Source organism: Cryptomeria japonica, chromosome 1, assembly GCF_030272615.1.
Source record: "Cryptomeria japonica chromosome 1, Sugi_1.0, whole genome shotgun sequence".
In the NCBI taxonomy this organism is placed as follows: Eukaryota; Viridiplantae; Streptophyta; class Pinopsida; order Cupressales; family Cupressaceae; genus Cryptomeria; species Cryptomeria japonica.
Window position 1 is genome coordinate 10,902,398 of NC_081405.1, and position 19,805 is coordinate 10,922,202.

Consider the following 19,805-nt stretch of genomic DNA (forward strand, 5'->3'; position numbering starts at 1 on the left):
TCCATTTCTCTCTCCACTTGCAAATGACAATTTCCCACTTGGCTTCACTTAACTCATTCTCTCATTTTATCTTGTCCGTCCAATCAACTTTTGAAAGTTTATAAATTGAATTCTTATTTCTTATTCTTTCAACCACGATCCTTTGATTATCCTCGCAATCACGCTGTCAAATTGCCCTTGCCTATCACATTTTCATACCCATCCATTTCATAGCAACATAATTTTGGAGGAGAAAGAAGAAACAATGAAGCACCATCAAAACACACACGTGTGTAGCTTTGGGATAAATACTTTATGACTCTTACCCCACTTTCACTTTAGCTTCATTTTTCGATTCTTCTCTCACAAAGGAAAAAGAAACAAGTGCTTTCGACTACATGTTGCACGACAAAACTGTGCGACTGCTAGTTTAAAAGACTTACTAGAAAGAAGCTTGAAAATAGAAAATTGATTAGGGGAAGAGTACCAGTAGTTAAGCGCCCTAACTTCGCGCTTCTCAAAATCCTACGTGAAAATTTCAAATTACTCCCAATTTTTTATAGTAGCTTACTTGGCACGTCCCCTGCTTATAACTAAGCTTTCAGTGCCACATCATCAAGCATGGTGTCCAAACAACCCCCAAAAAAAGTGAGACCAATAGGCGTGCAAAAGAGGCCCCAATAGTTGTGCAGCTGATGTGGCATCACCTGATTGGTTACTTTTTACAATATTAGTACATTTCTTAACAACTATTGGTACATTTCCTAAATACTATTGGTACATTTCCTAACAAAAATTGATATTTTATGTTTCAAACAATAGATTTTATTTGTTCAATTTTTGGAACAAAAGATATCAACAACCCTCACAACAATTGGTACATGCTCAACTAGTAATACTCTTCCCCTAATGGAAAGCCAATTAAACTTTTTAATACATCTATCGGCTTACCCATTAAACTTTTTTATAATTTGGTTGTAATAGAAAGAGATATTCATAATACATGTGTTGGCTTGCCCATTAAACTTTATAATTGTTTGGTTGTAATAGAAAGACATTCTTAATACATCTGTCGGCTTGCCCACTAAACCTAAGGTACAATTGCAAATTCCTAACAGAAAAAATTGACGGAGTTGCAAACGAAAGGACGACGTCCGTCAAAATGTCACTGTGTAATAATTTCAAATAAAGGACGCTAGGCTGGAACGCGGGGACCACTGAGTTTAAAAATAAAAAAAATAAAAAAATTCCAAGTAAAAAAAAAATTGAAATTGTCCTGGATGTATAAGTAGTTAAGAGGGTTTCTTCAGTGAAGTGCAGTGTCAGTGCATAGGTATTCGAACAGCTGGAGTAAAAGGAGTAGAAAGAAAGTTCAAGCAGCGAGAATACTTGTGACCTTCAGCCTCCGCTCAAAATGAGGTTAGTTTTCTTAATTTTCTTTTCAATGCAGTTTTTTTCGAAGTTTTTGTCATTTCAGAGGTTACTCTTACCTTGAATAGAGGAAGAAATCAGAGAATGAGCAAATATTGGCTTGCCTGCATAGTTGATAATGCTTATCCGGAATATTAGGGTAAAATGGAAGGAAAACCCTAATTGTATGTTTACTTCATGATTCTCTTCGTTCTTTCTGTTTTTTAAGATTCAGTTCCTTTTGAATATGTAGTGAAAATCTTAGTTTGAGGTGGGTTTTCCCCTCCAACCTCCTTTCTGTTCAAAACAAGCTAGTTTAGAGTCTTAGAGCTTGCTCCCGCCGTCTATAATGTTAAGAACGACTGCGTACCAAAAGAATTGTTTCAAATCATTAAAGGGGTTCATCATCAGGGTACAAACAATTTTCCTGGAAACTGTATTCTTAAGAGTCAGCATAATCTGTTTAAATTCTGTTTTACTGCAAATATGAGACAGCTATTGTAAGTTCGTTCTCCGTTACTACTTATTTACGAGTTAGTCCTTCTTGTCCGGCATAGTTTTAGGCTTACGGGTCGAGGGTAGAAGATAAGTTTAGGTTTGGTTTTCAGCTTAGCTTATGTCTCTTGGATGAATGGAAAAGTCCAGCTTTAAATATTTTTTTTTTGGGTTGGTTCGGCAGGCTCTTCCTCCGTACTATTTACTCAGTGATACAACTCACGTATAAAGGGCCAATTTAGTTAAGTGATAACACACATTCAACCCATCGTGTTATCTAGCAGATATGTGACACCAAATATTCCCAGCATAAATGCCAGAAATATGCATCAACCGAACAGTTAATAGCAATACACATGTATCAGCAAATGGTTGGAATAACTGAATGATGTTATAATAGCAGTGGTATCTATATAAATATTAAATATGCATCATGGACGATATGTTTGGTGATATTTCTTCAAATATTACTAACTACCAAATCAACTAAATCATTTGCAGCAGTCTAATAAAGTAACTTGGAACTGAATCTTAAACAAACTAAGTCCATTTACTTCTTATGCTTCTTATGCCACACGTCATATCCCTGGTCCCTGCTCTTCCACTCCCCCCTTCTTGCCTCACCCCCCGCCCCCTGCCCCATCCACTAAAAAATAAATAAAAATCAGTCTCCTGACTGGCTAAACTTGTTTATCATGGCAGAATTCAGCTGTTGGCCACAACATTGCCAACTCATTTTCAGTGTTCAATACATCATGCGCCTGATCAAGAAGTTGTGTTAACAGAAACAAGAAACCATGATATGTGGGTTTGTGCAAGGAAAAATGAAAATATATATAATGGGTTTTGGGTTCGTTAGTACAAAAACAATGTGAAAATCACACACACACACACACATATATGCTGTAGAAGCATGAAATAAGATTAGAATATCACATAGCATCATTTAAACAACAAAACCGCTATAAACTTGTAATCATAGCATTATGATCATACCGTATGCTCTAGCTTTGACAAGATAGGCTTGGCTCTTGGGGAAGAAAGGAGAGAGTGAGATAGAGAGAGGTCAAGAGAGGGGATAGAGGAAGAGTGATAAGGAGAGAGATAGGTATAGAGTTTAGGGTAGATAAAGGGAGCGAGATAGAGAGAGCTTGAGAATGCTGATAGGAGTCTATTAATTAGTTAAATTTGATTGTTTGAAAATTTGTAAGATCTTTTAGATTCTAGAATTTGCATTATAACTCCTAGAGATTTGAAACTACTCTCAAACATTTTGCTAATATATACATGAAATATAAAAGTATAAGAAAGAAAAAAGATTGTGACCTACACTTAAATGTTCTATTTCATGTATGTATTTTGGGTGAGTCTGTGCAAGTCTCGTTTCTATGATTTTAATGGTCACTTTTAGGGTTCCCATGGTGTTGAAGTCAATTTGGGTGCCAAAAATGGTTTAAAAAAATTCAATTTTTTGTTTGTTTTTAGTGCTTAGGTATTTGGGTTTGCCCAAGATGAAACCTGCTTGAACCCCCAAAGGAACTGAACCCCATTTTGAACCGGAATCAGATCGGGTACCCCAAGGGACGTACCCTTCAACATAGCCATTTTCTCAAAGTATACATACCTGTAGACACTCAAAATTGGTCATCACTCCTACGTCGCTAACCTAATTTTTAACGTGTCTTCTATGTTGCATTTGATCTTCATCATATGTTGACATTGTGTCGTTCTTTTGGTTTTGGTTCATTTCAAATACAACCCTAATCGGTCTTGTTCATTTGCATTTAGTCCTAAATCATTATGATTGGCGTTTTATCATTTTCAAATCATTCGAATTGGTCTCATCTTGACAATTAGACTTAATTTCCTCTTTGTTGATAATTAATCAGTCATTAATTATCAATCTCTTTATCAATCAATTTCAATCAGTTGTCTGTGACACTCTATCAACCGTTCATGGCACTTTATCAATCAATCTTATCAGGCTCTTATCAAAATCATTATCAATCTTGAGTCTTTTTTGATCTTTTGTCCTATTTTGTTGTCAACCTCAATCAATTGTCATATTTTTATTATTAATTATTAGCCAATCAATCATCACTATTAGGACCTAATTCAACAATCGGGTTGGGATTCCTTAATCGTTTGATAATTTCACCTAGGTTTAATAATTAAATAATTAATCATCCCCCTTTCTTACTAACATGCCCTCTCTTTTGAATAAATAATGAATATTTATTTATTCTTTCACCTTTTTTCCTACAATTAATATTTTTATATATTAATTGGCTAATTTGAGTTATGAGTGAAATTAATAATTTTAAATTATTAATTCCACCTCATTTTTCCCTCTCCCCTTTTCTCTCCATTTGTTGTTTGTGTCGAGTTTAAATGGAATATTTGGCGTGCAAATAGAAACTTCCATTTTCCTTTTGATTTAACGACTTTTTCTCTTCACTTCTAATGGCAATTTCTCTTTTAACTCATCCTTGCATGAAATCTCTATCGTCGGATTGAGTTGATCTTGTTTGTTCAATGTGATTTCAAAGTCTATAAATTGAGCTCTCATTGCTCATTTTCGACAACCACGCTTCGAGTACCCTTATTCTATCGATTTCACTCTATCTTTCCAATCCTGCTTTTCAATTGCACTTGTCTTGTAGTTGAAATCCACAAAAATCCCATTTGAAGGTGAAAGAAGGACAATGAAGAACCATGGAGGAGGTACTTTGTGATTGGTTTGCGTTTTATTTCAGTACTTTGTCTTCTTGTCTTTATTGATTGAATTAGGATTTCATTTCATAAGCTTGTTAGTTTTTGTGGTTAACTAATTGTATGCTTTGATATGTTTTCTCGATTTCCAGTTACAATAGCCATGCATTAAAGTACGTATATGCATATATATGTTAGGAAAAGGTGTGTTGTACACCTTGCATAATGTTATGTAATTTAATATTATATGTGGTGCACTTAGGGTATCTAGGGATGCGTGCATTACATAGGGTTGACACTCTTGGGACCACTTTACTTGTTGTATGTAGCATTGGGATAAATACTTAATGTGGGGTTGCTATTTAAGTACGAGATGAAGAACAAGGGTTGTGGCAATCAGCTGAATGGCATTGGATAGTTTGATCCCCTCATCCTGAATGCTTTGGTGGTGCTTGCATTTCAAGGAAACTTTGGTTCGATTGGGAATGGCACTAACCTCTCCAAAAAGGGTTTCATCCCATCTTTTGTCCCTTCATCCACAACAATACCTTTGTGGCTGCTTTGGATCATTAGACTTAAAGTGTTGTGATTTATAGGGATTGCCAAAATGCCACAAATCTTGTGCATAGGTATAACAATTTTTGTAGATTTCTAATTTTGTAATTATGCCCTAGTGCCTTCGTTGTGCTAGTATCCATATCTTTTTTGGACAAGGGATTCTTGTGCGCTCCTTTGGCTGGCTAGGACTCCCTCAAACTCTCTCCCATTTCCAAGCAGCTTGCCAAATCCATAGTTCTTCATTTGGGAGAGACATGACGGTGTCTTTGGATGATGAACCTCTTGATTTCCACATTTCAAATAATTGTGTTAATGAAATATATGGAAGTAGATCATTGTTTTTAGACTCTTAAGAAAGGGTCCACCTGTACCTGAATTTTTATCTTGGACCAAATCAAATTGGTGCAATTTGGAAACCCCCTTTGTGGAGTTGTTAGATCACGGTCTTTTCCTTGTCACCTTTCGTTCTATTAGTGATTGTAGGTTTGTTTAGGATCATGGGCTGTGGTTCCATGGGAAATCATGTTTGTTTATGACTCAGCAAGCCCCTTTCTTTGATTTTGCCAAAGAGGTTATAACTAGTTTCCCACTTTGGTTGTGTTTGTATAATCTATCGTTGGTGATGAGAGATCCTAGCTGCATTCAATCTTTGATCAGCAATTTGGGCAATTTCATCAAATTGGACATAGATCTTGGTGATCTTTCAAGAAGATATGTGAGGGTTTGTACTATGGTATATATTGCAAAGCCCATTTTGCACACAATCATGATTCACTCTTCTCAGGGCACTTGGACTTAATATCTGAATTTTGAAGGCTTCTTAGAACTTTGTTTCAGGTGCAATTGAGTTGGACACAAAATTGCAGCTTGCATTGTCAAAGTAACTCTTGGCTACAGGTCTATCAACCTAAAGAATTGGGTTAAGAAAGATGGTAGTGTAGACAATGATTTTGTATAACTTAGTCATGGGATCTTCTTGGTTTAGCTCTTGTCTCCATCTTATTGGAATGTAATTTCTTTCCCTTGCAATAGTTCTTTCAGAGGGAACTAAATATTGTCAGCTTGGTTTGTTACAAATTTTAGAAGAAGAGAACTCCTTGCAATTGCTATTTGAAGAGTAAGCATTAGAGGTCGCAAATGGAGTTGACTGAATATGCATCATCGATGTTTGAATTCTCTCTCAAGCTTAGCATGATTTTGAAGCCAAGTAGTGATCATTCTAGTAAGAGATACAGTAGGAAAAGTAAAGTGGAAAAACTAAGAATGGAAGCGCAGTAGTTAATATACGAGGGCATGCATTGAACAATAGACGCTTTGTTAACAAGGAACAAGCAGAAACAAAACAAGAAATGCCATTAAGAAAGAATGTATAGGTGTGAACACCTTTAGTCCTCTTCTAGGCCTTAGTTGTGAAGGCTTTCAAGTTTCCTTGCCTCTCTTCTTTTTGGGGATCCAGTTTTTGCATTTAATGGTCCTTATGATTTATCTTTGCTCTATACTCCTTGTTTTCTTGGGTTTGAAGCTTCCCCTTTTATTTTATATAATTGAAGGGAGACACCCCTATGGCAGCAACTTGTCGATATATATATAAGTTGCTAACTAGGGGGTAGTTACCATTGTATAAAATCATAGAAAAATTGAGTTACATATCCCCTTTCGGGAAAAATTTAGCTAAAGAAGTTCAATTATTGCTGTGAAGGATGAAAAGAAGCCCTTTTAATTCCATAAAATGTTCTTTTTTTAGAGGATAATGACAAAGGGCAGTTATCTATAAAGATTTGAAACACTCAAAACTACAGAACACCAAACATTCACAGAATATTGAAGGCATGTCTTTAGAGAGATGTTCTCTTTAGGCTTTGCACGGTTGAAGACAACATTGATGTCAAAGGTTGACCTCCCCATATCGTAATTTGAGATGGCAGCCAATGCAGAGCTGCACAACTGTTCTTCAAAGAAGTTAGTCAGGACCAGCTTGTCCCACATTTTCTTGCCCAAGATCTCTATAACAGTGGAAAGCAGAGTTTCCGTTATGTGTTGATCATGCTGATGATCTGTAGCAAGCTAAGACAACCCAACAGTGGCAATAAATGTTTTCTCCCTAGTTGGCATCTGAATAATGAACAATGGCATCTTATCAGCTTTCTTCTTTCTGTTTCACTTGGACACTATTCTGAAAATAATCTTATCTTGATTTTCTGCTATGTTTCTTCTTCCAATCTGCAGCCTTTTTTCCCTTAAATGTTTGTTCTTGATATCTAGACAATTTATGGGTTTTTGTCCGATAATTTGATACGAGAAATTAAGGTTTTTCATCATTAAATCTTTTAATTTTTACGTGGAGGGTTTGCATCCTCTTTGGCTATAATATTTACTTGCAAAGTCGCATGATAATTTCTTCCCATTGATTGATGTCTTCTTGTCATGGAATGATCTCCCATATATATCTTATTTTTGAAAGAGTCACAACCTTTCTCACACAACTGCTGCACTTTGTTAACTGATAGTTTAGTTTTAATTTAATTCTTCTTTATTCCCAATTGCAAGTATGAAACTAACATCACTTTTTCCTTAATTATTATCTCCGTAGACTTATATGATGTTGGTGCCACTTTAAGTGATTTCATTATTTGTTAATTTAGGCAGATTATCGTTGTCTAATGCTGAGGGAACAATCTTTGATACCAGCAGTTTTTGTTTTTTGTGAAGTGCAATCCATAGTGTAATTCCTATTACGAACAGTAATTGGGTAAAAAACTTAATGAATTATTTACAAAGATCAAAAAGATCTTATAGAGTTACAAAGACGATGTTTCTAAATAAGAAACAATCATAAAATAGAAAGAATCTAATATTACAATATATTTATATAATTGACCATTCATTAATAATAAACAATATTATTCTAACACCCTCCCTTAATGGTCAATCTGTCAACAACACCAAGCTGCCCCCTGAATTTAGCAAACTTATCTGGGTTGAGAGACTTGGGGAGAATGTTTGCAGTTGGAACATACTGCAATTGAACTGAGCCATCTTCAACAAGATTCCAAATAAAATGACAATAAGTTTCCACATACTTGGTTCTTTCATAGAAAACGAGATTCTTGGCAAGTTTGAGAACTCCCTAATTATCATAGAACAAGGGAGTCGGACTTGCTTGAGATATTTGCATATCCGCAAGCATCTGAGGAAGCCAAATTGCTTCACAAGTTGCCTTAACTGCTCCTCGATACTTTCGTTTTGTCGAGGAGAGAGCCACTGCCTGCTGCTTTTTACTAGTCCATGTGACTGCACCAGATCCCAATCTGAACACATACCCAGATGTTGATTTCTTGTCATCAACCAAACCTGCCCAATTTGAATATGTGAAACCACTAAGTCTAGGATCGTGACTCTTAGTGTAAAGAAGTCCATAATCAGAAGTGCCCTTCACATAATGCAACACACGCTTCGTTTCTACCCAATGATCAACCTTGGGGGCTATCATGAAGCGTCAAATGCAGTTCATTGCAAAATTGAGATTAGGTCTAGTGGTAGTGAGATAGATTAGATTGCCCACTAGTTGCCTGCATGTTGTTTCTTCTATAGGAGGAGAATCAGACTTGGCTTACAACTTTAGTCTTGTCTCCATAGGCGTGGAAGCAGGTTTACAATCTTGCATTCAAAATGTGTCAAGCATGTTCCTAACATACTTAGACTGAGAAATAAAAATGCTTCCATCAGTTTGCCAAACCTCAACACCTAAACAATAATGGAGAAGCCCCAAACTTGTCATGTCAAAAACCTTGCATAGGTCTTGTTTGATTTTTGCAATCAAATGTGCTGAATTGCTAGTTTTGATCAAATCATCAACATAGACAACAATAAAGAGAACATCATCACAAGAGTGTTTGATATACAAATTAGTGTTAGAAGGGCTATGCTAAAAACCATGAGCAACCAAGTACTGATCAATCTTGATATACCACACTCGAGGAGCCTGTTTGAGTCCATAGAGTGCTTTCATGAGTCTACATACTTGATGTTCTTTGTTGACAACCTTGAAACTAGGAAGCTGTGTCATGTAGATTTCTTCCTGCAACTCACCGTTGAGGTAGGCACTCTTAACATCCATCTGATGGACTTTCCATCCAAACTGAGCTGCAATAGGGAGAAGAAGACGAATTGTACTCGTCTTAGCAGTAGGAGCAAAAGTCTCCTCATAATCAATGCCCTCTCGCTGAGTGAATCCTCGAGCAACCAATCTAGCCTTGTATTTTTCCAAGGTACCATCTGCATGATACTTGACCTTATACACCCATTTGCAGCTAATGGGCTTCTTCCTTGGAGGAAGATCAAAGAGAACCCAGGTGTTATTCATCAGAAGGCTCTAGTATTCTGCATTCATTGCTTGTTCCCACTCTAGAATCCCTTTTGGCTTTGCATATGTTTGAGGCTCATAATTACTATGAATGTTGACCATGAGAGTAAAATTAACTGTAGAGTGTTGTTTGCTCTTGTTTCTGGATGATCTACCCTCAATGAGCTCATCAGGACGAAGATCACTGATGGTCTTAGCCCACCATTTAGGTCGGAGAGTAGAAGAGCCAACATCAGATGTAGGAGGAATAACTAGAACTGGAGGAAGAATAGGATCTAGAACTGGTGGATGATTAGCATCATCCGAAGGAAATTCAGGTAGTGCATCATCAAATTCAGAATCTGCATCATCCCTCCCTTCAGGTGAACCAAATGGAAGACAGACACCCAAATCAGAAGCCTTCAAAGGTCGATCCTGAGAATTCTGCTTAGACGAAGAAAGCTGAAATGGTCCTCTTTTTTCATTAAAGACAACATCACGACTAAAGATAAGACGATCAATTTCTACATCAATCAACCGGTAAGCCTTGTGGTTGTCATTGTACCTTGCAAACATAAGCTTCTGACTCTTAGAATCCAACTTGGAACGCTTTTCATTTGGAATTCATACATATGCTAAAGAGCCAAAAACTTTCAAATGATTGATCTTGGGTTTGCGACCAGTCCAGGCTTCCTTAGGAGTCTTCCCCTTAACAACATGTGTGGAAGACCGATCAAGGAGATAGACTATAGTGTACACTGCTTCTGTCTAATATTTCTTAGGAACATTCCTGTGTTCCAACATTGACCTAGCCATTTCTGTAATGGCTAGGTTGCGACGTTCTACAAGCCATTTTGTTGAGGGGTGTATGGTATGGTTAACTAACGTTTTATGCCATGTGTATCACAAAAAGTGGAGAAAGTAGTATAACAAAACTCGCCCCCATTATCAGACCTAAGAGTAATAATAGAACAACTAGACTCATTTTCTACTAAGGCCTTAAATTTTTGAAATACAGGAACACATCTGATTTCTATCTAAGTACACCCACATTTTACGACTAAAATCTTCAACAGAAAACAAGAAATACCTGCGCCCAGTAACAAAAGGTGTATTCATTGGACCACATACATCAGCGTGGACCAATTGTAGTACCTTAGAGGCTCGCCATGAGTCACCATCCTTGAATGATGCCCTGTGCTGCTTCCCAGCCTGACAAGCTTCACAAACTTGCTGATTTTGAGTTTGAATTTCAGGGAGGCCATGTACTAAATCTTCCCAAACAAGCTAAGCAAGGTAGTGAATGTTCAGGTGACCATATTGTTGATGCCATAGACTGGTGATAGAGGAGGATTTAGTTGCAAAAGCATGCTCAAGAGAATCACTCGTATCCACAAGTTTGTATAGACCATGATCCTCGATGCCAACAACTACAATGGTGCGTGTTGCATGATCAACAGGTGGAAAGAAGAAAGTGACAAAGTCAAAATCTAAGGGGATTGTAGCAACCAAGCCTGCAACATACTCAAAAGAAAAGGATCCAAGTACTCCAGTATCTTCACCAAGTAAAGATAGACCGGTAGGAGTGACTTACACCAGAAAGAAAAAGAGTGATCCAGAGCCTCAAAAGGATGAGAAAGAAGGTGATATCACTGACACCTTATGAGATGTGGAAATAAAGGAGGTTAGAAGAAGTGGGAGGAACAAAGCTCCAACAATTGACGTGTTGGTGCATAAGGTCAAAGAGTTTGGAGGTCTGGGTGGTGTTGGAAGGAGATATTCCATCAGTAATGAAGAAGACAAAAGGAAAATTAAGGATGCCCCGATTTGGAACTTGCATATTTTTTGTAGGACTCCTAGTGAATTATATGGGATTATCCCATTTGACTTGCTAGATCACATCGAAGGAAGATGGAAGACAACTCTAGCTACTAAAAAGTAACTCAGAATAAAAGCACTCATGGAAGTGCAGCATGACTTAGACCTTGAACAAGCTTCACTGGTGGCTGAAGCATGCATTCAAAATTTCAAAATAAGGAATAGAACTGGGAGAGTGGTAGTAGGAGAAGTGGGAGGAGTACATGCTAAAGGTGTTGCCTTGTGGAAGGAAATCATGATCCAGCAAAAGAAAACTGAAGAAGAAATTGAAAAATAAACAAAATAAGACAAAAGTGGAGTTGTTCTTGTCAAAGGAAAAGCTAAGGAAAAAGACTCCACTAAATAATTTGATACTTTCTCAGTTGAGGACATAATAGGAAATGTTGTGCCAGACAACCCCAATCTAACAAAGGGTATCAGACAACCTGTTCATTCTTCATCGGTGAAGGAAACTAACAAAACTAAGCTTTCTGGTCAAGATGAATTGTTAGTTGAAGACATTCCTTACGAGGATACACCTCACAAAACCTTATTGACACCAAATTCTAATCTCTCTTAAGAAGGAAAAGAGGAAGAAAAGAAGACAAGGGAAGAGAAGAGAACAAAGGAAGGAAATGAGGAAGAGAAGAAAAAAGAGGAAGGCAAGAAATCAAAGCAAGGAAAAGAGGAAGAGAAGAAAGCAGAGGAAGGAAAAGAGGAAGAGAATAAAATAAAGGATAACATAGTAGTAATGGATACCCCTCTGGCGAAGAGGAAGTTAGACTTAGACAATGAAATTGAAAATAAAAAGGTACGAATCATCACAACAACTATCTTAGAAGTTGACACTTTAGAAATGGAAGAAGGAACAAAAGAGGAAGAAGAAGGTGACTCGGTCATCGATATAAATAAAATGATCCCCAAACAGTTGATGAAAGTCTCAGAAAAAAACTGAGAATCCAAGCTGAAAAGGTAAAACTGAGAGAGAAGAAAAAGAAGGCAAGAATCCTCACTTCTTCCAAAACAATCCCGAACATTGCAGTTGATGATACTGCACCCATTATTGATTAGTTGGATACTCTGGTTAAAGAAATCAGTTCAGAGGAAACCGATCTGGAGAAGGTTGCAGTAAGGCAATATGAAACAAAGAGAGGAGATAACCTAATGGAGCAGATAATAGTTGGAAAAGTTGCTCTTTCCACCAGAACAGAAGAAGTTAAGACCATAGTACAGCAAATTGGTCAACTACTAATGAAATCTTCAAACTTGTAAACCAATCACGCTTGTGAATGAAATGCCTAGAAGCACTAGAATCTATATACCGGGTAGAAGACTTCACATGGTTTGCAGGTCTTTTAGCCATGAAGGCGTAAAAGGCACACTCTTTTTGCTTTGTGTGTTCAACAACATTGGCTTTAGGCTGAGACCCTCCCCGCTTCTGCTGTTCGGAAACCAAACGATTGCGACAATCCTTGATCATATGGCCATATTTATGACAATAGTTGCATTGAATCTTCTTCTTCTTTGAACCATCCTAAGTTTCACTGGAGCCCTTATGTTAAGATGATTGAGATTTACCCTTATCCTTGTGAAAGGATTTGGCTGCAAAGGCTTGTTCTGAGGAGGATGAAGTGGCACTACTACCACACTGTTGTTTCCAACTGTCCTGCTGTAGAAGTTTGGTGCATAACTCTAGAAACTTCAGGTCAACATTCGTTGAAGTAATGTTGAGAGTTTCTATACAGTGCTCATAGGATTTAGGTAGACTTTTCAAGGTGATGGCTAACATATCCTCTTCCTCCATTTTCCGACCAATAGCTTCGAGCTGATCTCGAATGTCCTTAATCTTCGTGAGATGTTCTCGTAAGGACATACGTTCATCCATCATAATGGAGAACAACTAGTTCTTCAGAAAGAACACTCGGCTTTTGTCGGACATCTCATGCAATTCTTTCAGATGCTTATGGATTTCTGATGCTGACTAGCCGGAGGGAATTTGAGGCAATTGGTCATCTGTGACAGAGAGCTTGAGGAGCATGACAACTTCTCGATTCCGGTCATCAAACTTGTCCTGATCCGATTTGGCTGTGGTAGGATGGGACACTTTTCCCAAAACAAGATCAAGGTGGTGGTATTCGAAGATTGTCATCATCCGTTGCTTCCACGTAATTCTTGCTGTTAAATCTCTTGCTGCCTTCCAACATTAAGTTGGTCAATGATGCCATCTTGCATACTTCCCAATGCATGAAAAACGAAAAACAAAGAAGAGGCAATAGCACAGAATTTGAAGCACGAATCCCAATGTAGAAAACCGAGGCAGATGCAGATACAAACTTTAAAAAAAGATGAAGTAAAGCTGGCACAAATATCAAGGTAAAAAAATTTCGGTTGAACCAAAAAATTCTGAAGACGGCCTAGAAAACTTCTCGAAAAACCCACAAAGAATATGTAGGTTAAATTTGGATCCAAGCAAAAAATCAGAGGATTTCTAAGAAACCCTAGTTGACAGAAAGAAAACCTAGATCGTGGAAAATTTTGTAGACCCAGAAAAAATGAATACAGGTCGCCAAAAATACGGAGGCTCTAAAAAATCCCTAGGTTGAAATAGATTGCAGACGTGTAGAAGCCGAATACCCTAGTCACGCGTTGTAGAAGAGGCACGAAAAATTGCATCACGAGCAGCAAGGAAGTTGGGAAAATCTGTTGTCTGGACAATCAAAAAATTGCAGAAAAAATCCACGAGAAAATATTGCCGTCGCAGGTAAACAAAAGGCCATTGCAGAGAAAAGAAGATCTGTTGCCATTGCGGAGAAAAAATACAGGTTGAAAAAATGTGCAGGTTGTGTGCAATTTAGTGAAAAATTGCACATAAAATTGCGCAACGAACAGTGAAGGCAATCGCATCAGGTTGCAAAAGTCACTCAAAGAAAACCTTTGTCTGCAAACCAGAAAAAAACGCGAAAAAACTGTGTGTTGTGTTTGCAAGGATGAATAGAGGTCCCACAAACTAAGCACGAAGAATACAGAAAACAAGTCGCCTAGAAAAATTCGAAGATACAGCAGAAATTCAAAAATAAAAATCCTTTCAATTTCTAATGCATTTTTTTTGTGTGAAGGCTTTGATACCATATTATGAACAGTAATTGGGTAAAAAACTTGATAAATTATTTACAAAGATCAAAAAGATCTTATAGAGTTACAAAGACGATGTTTCTAAATAAGAAACAATCGTAAAATAGAAAGAATTTAATATTACAATATATTTACATATTGACCATTAATTAATAATAAACAATATTATTCTAACAATTCCTAGCCATAAAGCTGCTGCTTTCAAACATTAGAGAATGGGATTTATTACTGCCTAGTCATCCTAATCATCCAAAAGCTACTGCAAGGATTGCAAAATTGCCTCCTTGAATGCATTGATTATGATGCAGATGGGAATTGCTGGGTATAGGAGTATTGAATTGTACTTTGTTTGAAAATGGGTCATTACAAATGTATTGAAGCTCTTGAAGCTATAATGTAATTGTGTTTGTGAATTGATAAATTAGTTATTTGTGTGACTTTTCTGTTATCTGTTGTGTGAGCTGTTGAGTGTTATCATTGGTTGCATGGTTAGATAGTATTTAATTAGATTCTCCAACCATGACTGGGTTAGATGGTATTAAAGCTTAGATTTGTTTCTTGAATTGAAGAAACAAGAAGAAGATTGAAGAGAGTCTTCTAGCACTGAGGTGTTGGGTAGAAGATTCCTGGTGAGTTGTAATTTGGTTGTGAAAATATTGCTGACTTTGAGCCAGTTTGCAGCAGATTGAAGAGACCTCCACAAAGGATGGATAGAGGTCAATATGTTCTCCATGTTGCAGATTGAATTGAGGAAATATTTGATATGATAAGACATGTCCAAATCTGGTTGGATTTTGTAGAAGAGGATAGAAGAAGAGCTCATAACTCTAGAGTTGATGAAAGTGATGATGAGACTAAACAAGGTGATGGACAACTGGGTAATACATTATGATGGGAGAAGAAAACTGAGAGGAAAATAAGTTGAAGGTTATTTCTATTATCGGTAAGAGGACTAGAATTAATATTCTTACTTATGCTAGCAGTTTGAATTTTGAAGAGTTGATTTTTTAACTAATTTGGAAGGACATTTTGAATACAAGGAAATTTCTGACCCTAATAAAGTGAATTTTGCAAAGACAAAGCTTAAAGGTCACGTTGCTATATGTTGGAAAGAAATACAGTTAGAAATGAATTGGAGAGGAAAACCTAATATTGAAAAATGGGGTGGGATGGTATATAAGTTGAAGTCTAAGTTCATTCTTGCAAATTATCAATTAGAATTGTTGAAGAAATTAAAAAATCTGAGATAAAAATATATGAGTGTAAAAGATTGTATTGAGTAATATTATAAGTTGACTTATGAGGCTAGTCAAGAGAAGGTGGTAAGCTATATTAATGGTTTAAGGGGATATATTCAAGAAGACTTAAGTATGATAAATATCCAGTCTATTAAAGGGGCATACCAATATGCCCTAAATGTTGAAGATTAGTTGATTAGGAGATTTTAGAACAATTAGAAAAACAGGGGAAGAAGTGGTATATTCTAATGAGGAAGACAACAAGGTAGTGGTAGAGGAACTTATAATGATGAAGCACAAGCAAAGGAAGGTGTTGAGAGATATTGCAGAGGAATATTTGATCATTATCAATGTGGTAGAACAAGATATGGAAGTAGCATAAGATCATCTAGAGGAACTTGTTTTAAATGTGTAGTTGAAAGGCAAAGAGCATTTGAATGCACATATGTGAGACACTATTTTATTTTTGTTGGAATTAAGATTATATTACCATCACTTCTCATGCATATGTTTATCAATATTTTTCAATAGAAATATAGTATTGTAATTCAACAAACAAAATGGCACAAATAGCTGACGCCGTATTCATTGGTCCAAAAACATTTGCAAAATCCAGCTATAGAACTCTCAAGGCTCTCCAAGCTTGTCCAACTGAAAGAGGAGTTTTGTGTTGCTTGTCAAGCATTGCAAACACCTTGTATTTGTTGTTGTATGTTAGGTAAGCTGTCTACCAAATTCTCCCAAGCTTACTAAGAGAGGTAGGTTAATTTGAGATGCCTATACCATTTATGCCATAGTGTACTAATATTTGATGCACTCTTGGTTGCAAATGCACGCTCTTGAACCTCTCCAATATCAAGAAGTCGATAAAAAACATGATCTTCAATACCAACAAAAATGGTATTTTGGATTCCTTGTCAACAATATAACATTTGTGTTTGCTAAATAAGACATCCAAATTGGGACAATGACACATAATCTATCTCTCAAAGAGCAAGTTGAGCTCCATTCCCGATGCACAATACACATTGAAAAAAATGATAATTTCCCCCCCAGAAGATATCTGCACATTTGCTTGGCTAACAATTGTGTACTCCTCACCACCATCAAAGATCATTGAATTTGAGCAAGTTATGTACTCCATGAACCAATCTTTCTTGTGATGAAATGTCGAGATGTTTTGGAACCAATATATCATGCAAAATACTTTGATTGATTTGTTGGTTGTTTGAGCCTTTGGTGGAGGATCTCGTGGGTTGGATTCGTTTTCAGCCAAACTCTTCCTTGAGTATTGACATTTTTGTAAAATTTCAGGATAAACTTGGCGTAGTTTGTAGCTTGAGCATTAAGGGAGGGTATTAAAGTAATATTGTAGTATTTAGCTTATGATGGTCAATTAAGTCTTTAGGATACATTTAGGAATATTCTTTATTCTTTTAGTTGTTTTATCCTTCTACTTTATTAGTTGTTGATCTTATCCTTTACAAATGAATCTTTTTTATCTCGTATTTAAGGAAATATTTGCTCCTTTTTTAGATATCAAATATCTTGGTAATCGTTTTGTATGTTCAACTTTTCATAATATGCCATTGATCTTCTTAAGGTTCTACATATTCTAGGTTTTGTTGGCAACTCTTGGTTGTATAGAAAATCCATGCTACAGTCTTTAGTATTAAATGATGGAACTGCATAGTTGAAAACCTTGGACATGGCAATAACTCACCAAGCCCAAATTTTTTTAAAAACTTGGGACTCTGTAAAAACTCAAGGAAAAACTGGGCAAATTTATCAAACATTTGAAAATATGCAATCTTTAAAATATTCTTCATAAACACACATATATACTGAATTGTAGAACATATTACTAATTTCCATCATATTTAAGTCAAAATTTGAGTTCAATACATATCATAGATCACAAAATAAGTACAACCTCTAAATACATTAATTTCAAGTTTTGGTATTAATGAAAATTATAAATCATAAATTGTCGACGACTAAAGCTCAAAAAAGTTTCTTGTTTCTAGTTGGGTGTTGCTGAAGTGAATGGTACAACTGCAATATCCTCAATAGGTGCCTCATCCACAGTGATAGAATCAAGCTGTGTATGTGAGGAAACTGCCTCTATAGGCTCATCAACCTTGCCTTCTGCTTCCTCATATGTTGCTACTTTCGCTTCCCATTCAGCTGCCTCCCTCTCCAAATCAGCAAACTCATCATTAGTTAACAATGGATCCACACCAATGTCATTAGATTCACCATTCCAATTTGAATATGAATCAATGTCATCAAGGTCAACTGCTTCATGTGAACCCTGCCCTTGTACCTTTTTTTCATGCAACCGAAAGTTACTGCACATAGGCAAGGTCATTCAAGCACTTTTTTTTATTTTTATTGGTAACGCCTTTTTTATACTGGAGTTTCTAACCAGTGAGGGTCACAGTTAGGGGACCCCCTCCTCGTGGTTACAATATTAGATGAGGTATTGACACCTCGAACTTTGATGCCTTACCTTATCGCTTCAGTCTTTTTCACTCCTTATCACTCCAAACGTTTCCTAATACCTCTTGCTCCTTATCTCTCCGCATAGTCTTTCATCCCTTCCTCAACTGCGAGCACCCTTATCGCTCCACCAATTGCGGTCACCTCCTTATCTCTCCGTCCGCGCTGCTTGGGCCACCTTATCTCTCCATTAAGTCTCCTCCAAACGCGACCCCTTATCCCTCCATCCGCGTGGCACGAGCCAACTTATCACTCTGTTGCCCTTTGTACAAGGCAAGTCGACTTAGGATGTGGTGCCTACCTTTGGTCTCCTGTGCTTGTGTGCTCCTACATGTGGAGTCCAGCGTGTCTGCCTTGGATTTTGTTCGCCAACCGCCATGAGCTGCATTTTGGTATCAACACCATCCAATTTTTAATCACGGGAAATGCGCCCTCTTCGAACAACTTGCAATGTGAGTCAAATGTTAGACCTTCCCATTTTGGGGCTTGTGACTTAACCGTCACGCTGTGGGGTGAACCCCTGTCATTCAAGCACTTTTGAGTTGACCTATTGTGCTTCTTTGTGTGAATGGCGTCAAAAACACTCTAGTTGTGCTCACAACCAAAAGCACTACAAGGCTGAGATAAAATGAGGATGGCAAGCTTTTGGAGATTAGGCATTGTGGCACCATAATCTTCCTAACACAAATCTGCAAGGATAACATTTGCCATTTATAACTTGGTAAGGATTCTAATAGACTTTAAAACTGAAATAAACTGCAAAATAAAATTAAACACGTGTTTTTTACTTGGCAATGGGGTGTCTCCTAATAGTGCAATCATTTGAAGGAAACAATGCCCCTTCAACCCTCTTATAATTGTATCTTGTCAAGTATGAGGTCTCAAAGGTTAACATCATCAATCAATCTCTCAATACATGTGTTGAGGCCAACAAGAACCCTAACCAATCTTGGGATTCAAATTGTAGGCAATAGCATGAATATGTTGTTGGTTCCACCTCCAATCAATTATGTGCCATATGGGTTCATATTTTGTCTTGTTTGACCCATACAAATCTTGATCCTCTCTAGCCTTATCCATGGTCTTATATAGATACCCCATGGGGTTTCGATCCCCATCCACCAATTGTAGAACCCTAACCAATCGTTTTGACACCTAAATATAAAAATTTAACAAAAACAACAAATTGTAATATTAGAAAACTAAAAATTAAATCATCAATTGAAATTTGAAAACTCAAATTGATGATTTCCTCCATGACTTAGACAAATCTATCATAAAAAATGACCTTCGTGGCCTTCTTTTGTTTTAGGCTTCCTACAATAAGGACTCTCCAACCATCTTTCACTCACAAACATGTGTTTAAGGTTAAAAAATGTAGCTAATATGCTTTGCAAGGTGAGGAAATTGATAGCAAAGCATGCGATTCCTAATCTCATGTATGGTTGTAGACTGTGTCACCGCGTTCGCCGAATTTCTGGCTTCAGGTTCGGAATTCTGCGAATCTCTAAAAAAATAATTAAATTCGGTAAAGTTCGTCGAAAATTCAGCGCAGTTTGTTTTTTGTTCATGTGCTGAGA

The 19,805-nt window shown here is 36.9% G+C and overlaps 1 protein-coding gene across 1 annotated transcript in view; it reads left to right on the plus strand.

The window, feature by feature from the left end:
- Positions 1-1,229: 1,229 nt before the first annotated feature.
- The window catches only part of LOC131036647 (uncharacterized), a 38,523-nt gene continuing 19,947 nt past the window's right edge, over positions 1,230-19,805 (plus strand). The window contains exon 1 of the mRNA XM_057968584.2: positions 1,230-1,398. Within this exon, the coding sequence (XP_057824567.1) occupies positions 1,394-1,398 (5 nt within the window). The 5' untranslated portion in view covers positions 1,230-1,393. The remainder of the gene's footprint in view (positions 1,399-19,805) is intronic.